Below are 16548 nucleotides of genomic sequence, written 5' to 3'. Positions count from 1 at the left end.
ATAAGCTTCCAAGGTAAGAAACTGATTTGAGATCTCATCTGATTCAAATTCTTATAAGCAGAGCTGACTATGAAAAACTTTTGTTATGGCATTTCCATCTGAGAGTATCACTATTAGGGGCGGATCCACGTGGTCTCCAGGGGTTCACCCGAATCCCCTTGACAAAAAATAACACTGTATATATAAGATAAATTTTCTGAATTTATATAGATATAATAATTTTGAATCCTTTTATGAATAAGAAGTAAGTTGTAGTGTAGTGGCAAATCTCATTTTAGATTGACCTTTACGTCCAAGGTCGAATACCTTCTCTTCATTTAGTTTCAGAACCAATCTTTCAAGTTTTTTTTTTAAAAAAAGAGTAGATTTAAACCCAAAAAAATCCAAACATGCTAAAAGTTCTCTGCTAACAAAACTAACTTTCTGTACTTATAAACTATATACTAGTACTTCCTTGAAATTGTATTTTATTGGCTTAAATGAAAATTTGAATCCGCCACTGATTTCCATTACCCTTGAGGAATCCATACTCTTGTAGAGTAGACTTCTGTTGTTGATTTAGTAGATAAATATCTAGAAAAAGTTGTTTGAGACTGTCACTTCCTAACGAATCATCTTTCTAGAATATGATCTTCCTTCCACCATTTACATTGAAGCTTGTTCTTTCATAGAAAACATGCCCCAAGTTTGTAAAGGGAATTTTTTATGGGCAAATCACTTAAATCCCACTAGTTTAGATCTTAATAACTAAAATTCCCAATAGTTTCAAATATTACTTTCTCTACCATATTTCATGATTAGGATACATGAGTCTAAATCCATGAGATACATGTATCTGTCAAATTTTAAAATTGAGATACAAAATTTATTTATTTAAATTAATTGGTTGTAACTTATTTCCTTAATTAGAGGAGTAATTGAGGATTTTCAAAATACATAGATAATTAATTTCATTTTATTATTCTTTGAAATAGTAAATTCATTAATATTATTAACATAAGATAAAAACATGTATATCTTGGTAATGTAATTTGATTAATTTCAAATTATTACTCTTAAAATAATAAATTCATTAATTTGATGTATCTATTATCAATATATGATGTATCCAACAAACTAAACATTTAGATACATGAGTGTCATACAAGTACATTAATTTCATGTATTTGTTATACGTATCTAGTATTAATTTTATGTATATATATATATATAAAGTATTAATTTCATGTATCTTTTATATGTATCTAGTATGAATTTGATGTACCAAGTATCAATTGCATATGTTATATCCAAAAACATGTATCTCGAATACATAGTAAACATATACATCTAATTATGTGTATCTAAATTTCATACTCCAAAAACATGTATCTCGAATATATAATAAGCATGTACATTTAATTATGTGTATCTAAATATGAAATGTAGTTGAAACACATGAATTTATGAACAAATCACGATTGTAGAGTATATGTCGTATCATTAATATCATTGTGTTGTTAAAAATCATGTATCCGAAATTTAATAGTGGATTCATATACATGTTCAGATACCCCATTACTAAAAATACAACTCAAATCTTAATTAAGATTACTACTTATTGGATACACATGTTTCAAGGGCTATTAATATTAGTACTACCACATCCATATCACAGTAACCAAAGAAAGTCTTAGAAGAACATCAGCAAACAAAAACTCTCTACAATATTCCCTTTGATCCTTTTGTGCTGTGGCATGACATAATCAAAACTACGATCCATTTCTTTCGGAGACAAACAATCAAGACCCACTATGAATTGAAAGTTTTCTCTGTAGCAGTTACTGTGATTGGAACTCGTGGTAAATGAACAATATAAAATAATATTTGGGTTTAGGAGAATTTGTGGTGATGATATCTTGAGAAGAAGAGAGTAGATTAACTATTGTTGAAATGAAATTGTAAGGTGAAATTCTTGAATAAAAAAGGAGGAGACATAATTGAGTGATAAACATGGGAGGGGAGAATTAAGAGATAGTGGTTGATTTGGAGTGAAAGAGTTATTTAAGCAAATAATTAATCAATAATAGTTTTAAGGGATGTGGGTATCTAATTGTATTTTTAAGTAATATATTAATATATGGTATAAAATACTAATAGTGGTAATATATATAATTATTTAAAAGTAAAGATAATATTAGTATATATAGTAGTGATGTATGTCTAATAAGGTAGTTTATCCATTTTTTATATATATTTAGAACAAGAGAAATGTTTTTTAAGTAATTAATAATGAATTTGATGATTTTATTTTAGCTTAAATTTAGATAAAATTTTAAATTAAATTATTAACATCTTCATATTAGTAAATAAAATTTTATATAACACCATCCAACATATTCTATTGCAAACAAATGGCCAACATTTTATTAACTTGAATCAATCCTTACCAATATAAATATATATTAGCAATAATATTACTAGTTAGTTATGGTCTCGTAGTTTGAACAAGTTTGAACAATGAGTGTGCTAAAAACAATAGGAGTTGCAAAAAGTATCAATATTACTCATTACTAACAAAGTGAGAATTTAAGTAGAAAAATAGAGAACTGTGGGAGATTCATTTCACTATTTTTCTCTATTAATGGATATACTTACATTTTTCTTTCTTTCTGTTAAAACAAAAGTCCTAAAAGTAATAGTCTTAAACTAATGTACAATATAGACTTTGTCTCAGGAAATTAACACTGTGTAATGTGGTTTTCAATTGAGAACATCAACTAATTTGTACAAAATGCAATATTAACACTGTGTAATGTGGTTTTTAATTGAGAACATCAATTAATTTGTACAAAATGCAATATTAATACTGCATATTAACGCAATTGAAGTGAAAAAAACGCAATTGAAGTGAAAAAACTTCTTTCAGTAAATTATTGAAGTGAAAAAATTGTTTTCAATAAATTTAGATGATGTCTTAGGTGTATATAAGTTATTTCCTTTGACTAATCTAAAAAATTGTCTTAATTTATATAGTAGAAATGTTTGCTAAACACATGAAACAAAATAAATATAAATAGGGAATAAACATTTCTAAGTGTCTCAATGATTGCGGTGAGTTTTTATAAGAGAGTAAATCATCACAAAAAATATTGAATTTATATGTTTGGATACTTTATATTTACAGTTTGCTGATGCATAAATCCTGACATTCAAATGGAGCAAACTTTTTTGAATTGAAGTCAAAATTGCTTGAAAGTTGGGGATGTCAATGGGGTGTGGCAGGGCGGATACGGGGTGAAGCGGATTTAAGGTTATGCGGATGGATTTAAGGTTGTGTGGGCGGATTGAAGTGGGATTTTTAAAATTAATGCGGAGCGAGATATATGTGAATTTAAACTTAATTTTAATTTTTTACATGTTATAAGAGTGATAGAGCATTATTTATTAAGATAATTTCTTTAAAGCTACTAAAATATTCAAGATAGTAAATGAAAATAGTTCAATAAAAAATAATTCAATTTCTTACATGTTTCCCATTGACCTCCAAAAAATAAAATTTTAAGTCACTATCCTATTAAATTAATACAACTTAATAAAAAAATAAATTTATTTTTATGAATTTTATTTTTACTATCAAGCTTAACTAGAAAAAGAAAATATTAAAATAATTATATAGGGCAGGTTCATGCGGAGCAAGGTGGGTTGAAAATGAAAAAAAAATTGTTATGTATGGCAGGCGGATTTAAAATTTTGCGTGTTAAGCTTCAATCCGCCCCACGCCGCCCCATTGCCATCCCGATTGGAAGTACAATTTTTTTTTACGCCATCAATATATTTTAACTTGTTTTAACAGAGGTGATAGAAGCAACAAAATAAATTTACTACAAAGACGATTTCACAACATACAAATGTCGAAAACTAAACAGGATCTCATCAAGGCTGTTGGAACTGAGAAATTGTTAAAACCACAAAAAGCAAAATTGATGACATTCCTTTCGAGCCAAGGGTCGGAAACAACCTCTTTACCACTACACACACCAAAGGTAAGGGGTAAGGTCTACGTGCATCCCACCCTCTCTAAACCCCACTTGTGGAGGTGTTGTTGAAGGAGAGGATCTCTCACCAATATAAATGATACTAATAATAACTATGGCAAGTGAAACACATTTAGTCTTGCACGGCATACAAGTGAGGTGCCAGCTCAATGAGCCACAAGTAATCGATTCTAGAGACATTACGGACATAACTATGGTTAGTATGAACCAGTTCATTGAAAACTATACACTCTGGCTTGGCTCGGAACAGGACAGAAGACGGGTGTATTTGCACAATCAAACCACTTAACGTCACCCTGCCCAGTAGATAGTTAAAATGAATGTCAGATACGAGAACGAATAGATGATATGTCATAGAAATCCAAACAGATAACAACTAATTGATGCTGGACTAATAAAACCACTAATCTTAACCTGTATGCACCATCAGGCTGCTTCATAGCTGCTTTAAGAAAAAACGAGGCAGCAAGGCATCTGCGGAGGAGAAGCGTATCATCTTCACAAGAAGTGACGCAAAGACCCATTTGTTCAACATTCCTCACAATTTGACTGCAACATAGGTAGAAAGCTTAAGATTTTTCACACACTGAAGGACCCAGACAAATGAGAAGAAGCGGCAAATACATTCTATAACAGTGAAATATGATGAGCATAAGCATAAGAATGTAACACATGAAAAAAGAAGAGTTAATGGTCAAAAACTGAACGGTAAGAAAAGGGAACAACTCATAGTTCAGGTGTATGTTTTGATAAATAGTTGGTGATAGTTCAATAGTAAAAGTGAACACCTTATAGTTCAGGTAAGGAAACTCACAAAAACGAATGTGTGTGTTTTATCATCTTCTCTAAAGAGAACTGTGGAAGTGGAAATGAGAAAAGGTCCAAAATAGTCCCTCATCTTTGGGTTAAGACTCAAAGACATCCTTGAGTTTTCACATGGAGCACTAATAGTCTCTCATGTTTGCAATATTGGTGCACTTTTGGTCCTCCCCTAAACTTTTGCATACTTTTTAACATTAATTTTATATAAGGAATGCCCAATCGTCTTTTTATATATTTAGTAGAAATAATAATTCTATGTGAGAGGAGGTGAGAAGAAGAACACCTTGTTCTGTTCAGACGAAATATTACTGCAACTAAGCTAAGAACATTTTAACATATGACGTTGTAAGAAAAGAAAAAATTGTACTATTGCACGTGAAATCGTCGTGATGAACCTCTCAACTTTACCTGCAATACGATTTCTACTAAACAAAATAAGGTGTTTTTCTTCTTACATTCTCCCACGTCGAGTTATTATTTCTACTAAATATGTAAAATGACGATTGAACATTCCATACATAAATTATGGATAAAATCAATGTTAAAAAATAGGCAAAATTTTGGAGAAGGCCCAAAAGTGCACCAATATTGCGAACATGAGGGACTATTAATGCTCCATATGAAAACTCAAGGATGATTTTGAGTCTTAATGCAAAGATGAGGGACTATTTTGGGCCTTTTCTCGAGGTGGAAATAATCATAAAGCAGAGCAGATCTTCAATAATTTTTCCTTGAAGTTGAAGTACATAATGCCTACCTGTGGATATCACGAGCATGTTTTAGAGAGCGACTGTTAATATAATTATCCTTGCACCATTTTCTAAGATTCTTTTCAGCTTTTTCTTCACTGTGTACCATCTTGTTCTTTTGAAAGAACTCATCAGCAGCGCGGTATACATTAAGCAATGTCAGATGATCCCCCTCTGGACTTGCAAAGCTTTTCAATGAGTTTCGTGACTGGCAAACACAGGTAAAATTATTCAGACTGTTTTCTAACTATATTAGATGCCAAAATTAGTATAACACATCAACAAAGTCAAGGTGACTGCTAAGTTGAAAGAAAACACAGGAAAAAAGAAAAGCCAATAACACGGGACGACAACAGTTGCTAAAACTGCATGCAAAATTCTTCTACAGTCCATTCACCATTTCACAGCACCCAATTAACTTGAACTTAACAGACAGATTTTGAAATTTAAAGAAAAACGAAACTTGAACAGTTGAAATGACATGAATAATTTTTTATCTACTCCAATGGTTAGATATTCAAAATATTGAAGGTAAATTTTGTAGATTCATTGCCGAAATCAACTTTATAAGAGTTAAACCTTCAAAGGGAAATGTCTCGCACGAATTCAAAAAAGGGTCGAGCTTTAAGCTCTACACCCTATTTATCAACTAGACAGACTTATTGAAAGCCTTTAACTGACAAAATCTATATTTGAGAATGAAAAAAAGGAGAGACTGGTAGAGCTCCTCTTTGTCAGCGGCATTCTCCCTTCTATCTATCAACCATTTCATTATGGAACTTTCTCCCCGAGCTGCAGAACTAATGTTGGAGCATGAATCTGATCTATATCTCTTTAAATAAGTAATGCACCTCCTAATCTCATCCCAGACAATATTATAATGCATGACTTTCAAGGGCCAGGAAACTGACGGGCATAGAAGATCTAACCAAGACAGCTTACTTATCACCAGACAAACTGCAAAGCTTTTAAATCCAGGCCTGTCTAGTGGTTCGCCAAAGATCTCCTAACTTTCTCTGTAATGATTATCTATAAGCTTTTTCATCATGGTGGGATGGACGATAGTAGGATATTGTGGAATATTAGTCTTAGAAGCCTTCTCATGATCGGTAGATAGAGAGCTGGAGGAATTTATTACCTAATTTATCATGACAATATTGACTAAGGAAGCAGGGTAATTGCTTGCGGAGGGACAACAATACAAAAGTTTGTTATACTACATAAGACTGCTTAAGAGGGAGAACAAGGCAATTCTCACCAGAGCAACGCGGCTAAAGTTAACTTCCAGCAAAAGTATCTTTTTTTTAATAGGGATGACAAAGGCGGATGGCGTCCAGTAAAAGTATGTTTTTTAAATTAAAAATGGAAGGTTCAGCATATGATGCTATCTCCACAGCTGGATGCATCAGATAAAACAATTTGACACTCGTTGGACTTATAGAAAGAAAGAAATTTGCTACAATCCTATGAACATGTTATCTTTTAACTATATCTTGAGCACACAAGATATTCCAGCGATGATTGGATGACCTTTGTAGATAGGAACTCCTTGAGCTGTTGTTTTAATGGAGACCTCTTGCACACAAGTTCGCAAAAAAAATTATACTTACCTACTAACAAGCAAATCTTTTTCATCAAATAGAAATTTTAAGGAAACAACACAGACAGAAAGGAAAAATTGGGGGGGGGGGGGGGAGGTAACAACTAGCAGCGCAAAGGACTACCTCTTCCAACTTTTCACGTGGTGCATAGAAAATAGATTCCACTGAAAGCATTGCAACACAGATCAACATTTCTTTCAAGCAGCCAAATTGGCTAGCAACAATGAGAGCCTTAGAATAGACTGGATCAAGGGGTAGCCTGGCCATTTGACGTCCAACATCCGAAAGTTTATTATCTTCTGTTACAGCACCCAACAAGTAAAGAGACCACAATGAGTTGACTACAGCAGTCCTGTTAAAGAGAATCGAGGAAGGAATTATAGTCAAGGATGAAAACAATAATTGCACGACAATATCCAAATTCTGAAAATGACTGCATCATCAGTAATGTGATAACGCATGTAGGAGGTGCAACGTTCTGCTCCATAAAGTAAAGGGCAGCACAAACGTTACGCTGCTGTTGAGTATATTACTAGTTTTTTCTCTTCTTATGAACAGTTGGATCACTTAGTGGAGGGATATTTCATAAGATAGCTCTACAAGAAGAAGCAAGGATTTGCCAACAAATAAGTAGATTTCATAGGTCTGATGATGATTCGGTTTCACAAGGAAAATGCAGGTTTCCAGTTATACAGATTAAGTAAATATAGGATGGATGCTCTCCCTTGTGCTTCATTAATTTAACAAAACATGAAATGGATTTTATACATAAAATATGGCAAAATTAAGTAAAACAGGTGCAGTGAAATGATACAGTACCACCATGCTAGAGATAGATGCCAATTAATGGTCAAACACGTGCGACACAAACTTGAGTCATGCAAATAGGACAAAATATTGGGGGATTAAGAATTCAAAGACAAGGCATCATATATGCTGATAGCGAAATATATTTGCAAAATGCACTGAAAGACTTGTCTCTCTCATTTGGGTAATCACCTGTCTGGTTTTTCAATGAAGTCAAAGTTGATGACATCATCAATGCCTAGAGCCTTGAGCTGCAATACAACATTCGAGAGGTCACATCTCTTAATCTCGGGTAATGTAGAATCTGTAAGTTTCTCAAAGAAACTTTCTTGATACAAACGATAGCATTTCCCAGGTCCATCACGTCCTGCACGTCCACTATAAAAATTCAAGAAATTAGCCCTTGATCTGATATTTAACATATAATATAACCAAAATAGAGTAAATGTCCGTTATCCATTTCCCTCCTGTATATATAAATCCTACTGCATTGGTTCAACTTCTCGTTCACCATCCTCCCATGGATTTTACTTCAGAGGCCGCGCCCAGGACTTTTTAGGTTTAACCTTGTCTCTTTTTTTATTGCACGCAACTAACTATCATACCAGTACCTCCTACTTCCCACCAATACAAGTACCGGATAACTCTGCCCGCCAAATATTAGGTAGATGGAATGAATACACTACTCTTATTTATTGCAATTTTCAAATTTTAAGCATCTATCTGTTACCAGAAAAAGAATCCTCCTCTACAATTCCTCTGCTTCGAAAAGATATTATGCTTACAATTACAGTCCTCCTATTTCCTATGTTGATCTCATCAATATTATGTTGAACCTTTGAAGTATATTTGTACCTAAGTGGCAGATACAGATCCAAGATAAAACAAGAACTTCAAAGCATAAGTACATCCCAGTACATATCCTTAGCCTATCCCACATGTCAAATATGATTATGACAAGCATGTGAGGCCTTATGGTATATGCACTTCCTTGAACAATGCAAAGTAAGAAGGAAATTATGGTTCAAACCACCATAATTTGTAAAAGCTGGACAAAAGATGCTTCTGAATAAAGTCAGTAGAGGAAAGGAGTTGATTTAGTCAATGTGTATTGAGACTTAAATGCATCTGGAAGCACCCTACCTCCTCTGCAGAGCTTGAGCTTTAGATGTTGTGACAATGATCAATGAATCAACTCCCATCTTAGGATCATATGTTCGGGCTTTCACCAGTCCAGGATCCACAACGTACCTGATTCCAGGTATTGTCACCGATGTCTCAGCAATATTTGTTGCTAGTATCACCTAAATATGAAATGAAAGAATTTTTAGTGGGCATAACTTGCCAACTCAGAGCAATTACCAAGTATTATGCCTTGAAAACTTCATGTCAAGCATACCAGTGAAACTAGATAAAGAACTTGTTAGCATTATAATAAACATAGCCAAATAATGAAAATGCACATTCACAACGCTAAGCCCATATTGTAACAAATACAAGGCTACAAGCCAGCATATAACCAAACTTTATTTCCCTTGAGGAGATAACCAAATGAATGCTTCTTTAAGTCAGGTATCAATTTCATATATTTTTATTTTGTAGGTGGAAGTTTATAAAATTAGTACACAAAGGAATGCACCGGTATAAGCTCAACCAAAGAAAGAAAACATTGAAAATACTAACAACTAACCACCCATACGCACCTACCCTGGAGAAAAAAAAATTGACCCTTACGTTTATCCCCAACTGACATACAAGTGCAAGGATCCGGCACCTCAGAAGGGTACTTGCAGTTGTTGTGTATTTGGAGAATCCACACGAAATACCCACACACCAAAGTGACACCCATTCGACAAAACCGTACAAGCCAAACCATGGCATCTACGTGCAACGCAGATGTTTCTAGGACAATGATACTCATATCATATGTACTACGTTATGCAAAAGTAATGGAAGGAATTCATAAAACAACTGGCGGAATATCAATTAAAGCTATAAAGTTTCATGAAGTGGTAGGAATGGAACTTGCTTTCCTTCATGGAATGGAGTGAATGAACCTAGGTTTCAAGAATCATTTCAATTCAGTAGTCACAATATTTTGGCAAGTGGCTTATTCCTTTGAAGAACACTGCAACTCAGCTTTGTTTTTCCAGACAGATGATGCAAGATGATTTCAAAGTTTAGAGTAACTTTTTTTTCCAACAGAGGATATCACACACAATTATTATATTATCCTATAAACAATTCAATGGAGTTCATGTAAGTCGTGTTTTACACACAGATCTAAATGCAACCCCAGATATAGACAAAAGGTAAGTACATCCATCTCAAAAGTTCAAAAAATAAGCTATCCAAAGAAACAAATCAACCTTACGATGTCCAGCTGGTGAAGGCATGAAAACCCTCATTTGCTTCTCAGAGGGAAGTGATGAGAATATGGGAAAAGTTAAGAGCTTTCTACTGCATTCGGGTAATTGTCGGAGACGTTCATGGATAAGCCTTTCAACGGATTCAATCTCCTCTTGACCAGTAAGGAATACAAGCACATCACCAGGTCCCTCCTCTAGATGTATCTAGCAAAACAAGTTGGGAGGAATGAACAGAAAATAAGACATTCAGCAACATCACAAACTATAAACTTGACTAATTGAATCCTCAATGCTACGTGAAACATTAAACTTAGCTATGTAAAAGGCCAATATAGTAACCAATCCAGCTAGGAGCTGATAAATAAGATACTATGAGAAAGCAACAACAAAGGCACAAAGCTGCTGTGCCTTTGTGAAAATTTAATGACACTGTCGATCAGTTCAAACTCTTATTTGTGAAGCAACAAGATAAATGTAAGAACCTGAAATATAGTAATCAAAGCAGCATCTATGCAATCTGTCTCAGGCTTATGGGTGTAGAATATATCGACAGGAAACTGCCGTCCCTGAACATGAACAGCCTTTGCACCACCAAAGTACTCTGAGAAAACTCGTGCATCCAGACTGGCTGACATGATGATCAATTTCAATGGGTTGTACTTTTTCACTTGACATGACTTCAAAATACCGTCATTCTGATTGTCAATCCTTTCCTCCAGGGCATGCCCATTATTAGAATTATTATGATCAGTATTTACCACGCCGTTGATAGATTTTGACCTTGCTTTCTGTACATTCTTTAACAATCCAAGCAATACATCAGTGTGGATAGTCCGCTCGTGCGCCTCATCAACAATAATAACAGAATACTTGGAGAGGTATGGATCCAATAATGCTTCCCTGTAGTAGTGATTAGTGGAATGTCATTCACCATTTGTAAATTGATTTTTCCAGATACAGCTTTAGATAATCATAAATAGCTCTATCATGTGATGTCAAATGTGAAGTAAACTCTCCATGGCACATGAACAATCTCTCCACACATGCCCGTATATGCAACAATTAAGTCCATAGTCATGGCTATATTACTCTTTTTTTCTTTCAGAAAAGTGAGAATCATACATGTAATGCATCAAACCTTTTTTTGCCTTATTACCTCAGAAGCAAACCATCTGTCATATATTTGATCTTTGTTTGGCCAGAAGTTACATCTTCAAACCTAATAGCGTATCCAACCTTTTGACCCAATGGAATGCCACACTCCTCAGCAACACGTTTAGCAACAGTGATAGCAGCCACACGTCTAGGTTGAGTTATCCCAATGATACCACCATCACGGCAAAATCCCCATTTAAAAAGATACTGAGGTAGTTCTGCAAAGATATAGGCCACACTAGAATAAAGCTGAGGAATGTCAAGATAGCAGCTAAACCATGCAACACATACCTATTTGTATCTGATGAATAATACAAAAGATGCATTTTTTAATTTTTTTAGACTATTCTACTGTATTAGTGTATTTATTCCTATAGATTGAATAACAAATTTTGTTACTTGGAAGTTTCGAGAGAGATAGATTAAGGAAAATTAGCAAAAGAGAGTATCCAAGAATAATCTTGAAATTCGTAGGACAATATATATAAGTTCATTATATCAGGATGAATAATTTGGACACACTCAAAATATGGAACCGACAAAACAGAGTGAGCTGTCAGGCGACAATTCAGCCAATACTTTCAGGTGCACAACTCAAGCAGTTATGACCAATCACAAACGTTCACTAACCACCACAGGAGTTCCTCAGTTTATGGCTAACCCAAGCTAGTGAGGGTTACTTGGATTTAACTGAAATTTTCATATGGTCTCCTGTCCTAATTCATCATCCTTCCTGCTGTCAATCCTCGCATATTTCTCATCCTCAAACACACTCATCAGCCAAAATGTGAGAAATGTCCTAATTCGTCCAAAAAGAGTCGAAAACTAAAAGAATAAGCAAACATGAAAAACAATAAATTGTTGGGTTCAACCTCGGTTTAGGAAGTATAAGTTTATAGTGCGCAGATGACTTTCTTAACAAAACTCCAGATCGACTTTGCTTCGCCGAGAGAGCTATACCTCATTTTAACAGCCACCCCAACCCCTCACTACAAAAGAAAAAAGACTCCTAAGAAATTATTCAGTGTTGTGATTACTAAATCCACATGTACATCATCCTTTACATTTTCACCAAATAATCAACGAACCATATGTCCGATCTTCAAAATTTCACCAGTTCTATAATGTGCGACTTGCACAAACAGACAGAAAGACACCTTTATACACCTCAGGAAAGACTGATAAGCCACACACAACACAACACATAAACAAACAGATAAAGAAGAAAGATGCAATATGCATGACTCTTTTATCCTTTTTACTAACTGAGGACGTGGAAGGCCTTAGAACTGGCACTATGCTACATCATAAATGACCACCATCATTGAAGTATTATCTAAAGTACTGCAATGTAAATGAATCTGCTTTAGATACATGTCAGTCATTCTAAGAGGACGTGTAGCAAAAAGTACTTACGAGTTGTCTTTCCACTTCCAGTTTCTCCAACAATTATCAGTGTGTCATTGTTTCGCACCTCCTCCACTAGTCTCCTTTCAACTAGAGTTAATCAAATAACATGTGTAAGATGAAAATTTACAGAATACAGTGAACCAAAAAAACAGAACAGACAGTATGGCGTTAGAATGAAAAATCAATGCAAGCACCGTCTTCTCAAGAAATTATACGCAGCATTCATGCGTATTTTTTACAGAGCACCACAGCACCCTAGAATACAACATAAACTATGTCTCAGTTCCAAACGAATTGAGGATATATGATGATTCATCATGAATTAGCAAGTTTATGCTAGCTGTCAGCCTACCGTAACCCTCCTCCTTTTTCCGGGGTTAAGGTCCGCAATGTAAAGAAGCTCACACATGCGGAGAAACCAATCAGTTATAACCATCAGAAAAAATAAATTTCCCACAGGCCATACACTACTTAAATTAAAAATGCCAACTCCCAGCCTAGAACTTATTATAAAACAATCAGTAAATTGAAAAACAACTCACACTGAAATACTCAGAACAGGATTGAAAAAAAAAAAAAGAGCACACATTAGACTAAAGATTTCAAATTGAATAACTAAAACAATACCTGCAGCAATTGGTAAATTTTTTCTCTGCTGCTCAATCTTTTGCTTCCTGCCAAAAAAGAAAATCAAACCTTTGAACAAAAAGGCATGCATCTACATAGTTATATACCCACAAAAGAAAGCATCTTTTAGCTTCTAGGATTGAACCAAGAAGGTATAAAACTAAAACTAAACAAGGGTATGCTAAAAAGTAACAATCTGGCAAAAAAGATCAAACCTTTGAACATAAACGTATACATACATATACATAGTTAAATACCCACAAAAGGAACCCTTTAGCTTATTGGATTGAACCAACAAGAGATAAAAGTAAATTAAACAAATGGGGTATGCTAAAAGTTCTTTTAAAAAAAATACCTGGAAACAAAGTCCCCTTTTGTTTGATTTTGATGAGTGTTTCTTGAAAAATTGTTAGCAGCCATTGAAGGCATATCTCAAGATTAGTTTCAACACTTGTTAATTTCAAGTTTTGCAAACAAAAGGTGGAAACTTTGTTCACTATTATGAACAACTACTCGATGAAGAGTTGAATCCATAAGGAGCCGCAAGCCTAATGTATATTTTCACTACTCCACACCCACCTCACCCCACCCTACCCCGCGTCTGGTTTCAACAAATGGCATATTTTTTATTGATAATAAATCAAAATATATTTATTTACACAAATAAAAATAGCAGAGAATAATAACTATACAAATATTTTTTGAGGTAGGAAATACAAAATAATTAATTTAATTAAGGTTAAATTTTTAAAGATTGTATTTTTTTAGATTTTAAATTATTTTAAACTGTAATTAATGTCATACTCCATTAACGTCAATCAAAACTTCTTTATTTATATAGATAATAGAGAATGCCCCTGCCCCCAACGTTTATATTATTTGACCCTTATTCTAAAAATAGTTATGATTTAATTGTCCAATTAATGAAATCAAAAAGAATTTTCTAATATTTTTTTTATTTCTATATACCTGTAATATTAAACAACGATTAAAGTAGTAGTCAAATTTAAAGTTTCAATGCATTGTTAATAAAGTTAGTTTAGTAAAATACACCTCTAATTAGATTTTTTTAAGGGGTGTCATATCAAGAACGGTCAAGTAATATGAAAAGAATGGAGTAAGAAAGTGGAGAAAGACAAAAATATACACATACATAGATATACAGACGCTTGATGCATATTATATTGAAATAACGATCATCAAAATATTATTTTACTAAGGAAAAATGGTCATAAATGTCCTCAAACTATGTGAAATGAACAAAAATGTCTTCAGTTTGTAGTTTGGTCCAAAAACGCCCTAGCCATCGATACTTTGGTCCAAAAATGTCCTTACTGTTATTTAATGGATAAAAAATGCTCATTTTTCAAATAAATATATTATTCATTTTTCTTTTTAACACGTTATTGTTTTAATAATATATTTTTAAATTAGCAAATATTTATCTTACTTCAATTCAGAAAAAAATAAAAAATAAAATATTTCGTATTTTATTAGTATTATTTTTATCGATATACAAATAAAAATTAACGATGGATATACTATGATCTTATATATATATATATATATATGATAATATCCATTGAAAGGGTACATGAAGTTATAAAATGAGATTAGGAAGAAAAAAAAATTATTTCCTACATTTTTATTTGTTAAAGTGATTTCAAAAGAAGGAAAACAAGAATAGGGTTCTTTAGTAATATTTTAATTAGGAATAAGATGTGTTTAAAAAAAACATATTTATTCGAAAAGGGGCATTTTTGACCCATTTAGTAATTATAGGGACATTTTTGGACCAAAGCAAGGGGATTTTTTAATCAAAGTATTGGCGACAAGGGCATTTTTTAGTCAAACTATAGATGGGAACATTTTTGTTCATTTCACATAGTTTAAAGGCATTTTTGACCCTTTTCCCTTTTCCCTTTTCCCTTCTACTTATAATGTTAATGAACTTAAAGAAAAAATTATAAATACCTAGGTTAGAAAATAAATCACGTATAATATAATGATGCATTATATGTATGTGGTATAACCATGATAAAATAGACGATGCATAGGATAAAGGGGGAGTTTGATGATTGTTCAAAATTGAGGGGGGAGTTTGATTTTTAAAGCAAAGTCAAGGGGTGAAAATGATTTTCATCCTTTAAAAAAATAAAATTATGTGTTAGATTAAGTCACTCCATCATAAAATACTTTTTATTTTTTAAAATTATTTGATATATATATATATACTAGATAATAGCACGGGCCCAATAATATAAATGGTATGTTTTGGGGCTAATAACGGAGTTTTTGAAGCTATTATTGCGTGGATAAAGAAATAAGTTTTTTTATCACAAACTTGTACTTTCTTTGACACTATTTAAGGCATAATAAGACTACCCACATACAACATTTTTGAAATATTTTATGTTGTCAATTATCATGATTTATAGTATTTTTATGATAGATTCACTTCAAGAATCAATGGAATTTTTTGTATTTTTTTGAAAACATATTTTATGTTGTCAATTATCATGATTTATAGTATTTTTACGCAATTTTTAAAAATAAAAAACACAAAAAAAATAAGACAAATAAATTAAAATGGACCTAATATATGTTATTTTTGTTGTCTCAATTTATGTGACACAAATAAAATTTGGAGAGTCATCCAAATTTTCATATATTTTTTTTAAAATGTTTTAAGTTATTAATTATTGTGATTTATAATATTTTTATGTAACTTTCAAATAACCTACATTACTGGTCACTTTGTCCTAATTTATGTGATATGGATAAAATTACAAAATTAACCCTTTTAAAATGTCTTTTATATATTTTAAGTTGTTAATTATTATTATTTATAATACTTTTTTGATAATTTTAAAATGATATGTGTTATATTTTCTGTCCCAATATATGTGAGCCTGGTAGAATTCTGAGAGTGAAGCTATTTTATTATATAGCTTTTAAATATTTTAATTTG

General features: G+C 32.7%; 1 protein-coding gene across 1 annotated transcript; it reads right to left on the bottom strand.

The window, feature by feature from the left end:
• Positions 1–3932: 3932 nt before the first annotated feature.
• LOC125825412 (pre-mRNA-splicing factor ATP-dependent RNA helicase DEAH10) lies at positions 3933–14124 on the bottom strand. The gene is made up of 12 exons (XM_049504756.1): positions 13933–14124; positions 13578–13624; positions 12957–13037; positions 11542–11758; positions 10868–11285; positions 10386–10589; positions 9160–9320; positions 8209–8394; positions 7333–7561; positions 5617–5816; positions 4452–4586; positions 3933–4333 (listed from the first exon to the last, which is right to left on the bottom strand). Exons 1-12 carry the CDS (start codon positions 14004–14006, stop codon positions 4150–4152), a joined length of 2136 nt encoding a protein of 711 aa, XP_049360713.1. The 5' UTR covers positions 14007–14124; the 3' UTR covers positions 3933–4149.
• Between the last annotated feature and the right edge of the window lie 2424 nt (positions 14125–16548).

This window comes from Solanum verrucosum, unplaced genomic scaffold (assembly GCF_900185275.1).
Source record: "Solanum verrucosum unplaced genomic scaffold, falcon-dt-bn FXZP01000125.1, whole genome shotgun sequence".
Taxonomy (NCBI): domain Eukaryota; kingdom Viridiplantae; phylum Streptophyta; class Magnoliopsida; order Solanales; family Solanaceae; genus Solanum; species Solanum verrucosum.
Note: the sequence above shows the minus strand (reverse complement) of the source record. Positions and strands in the feature narration are given on the sequence as shown.

Coding starts and splice junctions, on each gene's coding strand:
- LOC125825412 (XM_049504756.1), bottom strand. CDS start 14,006: ATGCCTTCAATGGCTGCTAACAATTTTTCAAGAAACACTCATCAAAAT. Junction 13,625..13,932: donor AAAGGGGACTTTGTTTCCAG/GTATTTTTTTTA, acceptor CTTTTTTGGCAG/GAAGCAAAAGATTGAGCAGC. Junction 5,817..7,332: donor CACGTGAAAAGTTGGAAGAG/GTAGTCCTTTGC, acceptor TGTGTTTGCCAG/TCACGAAACTCATTGAAAAG.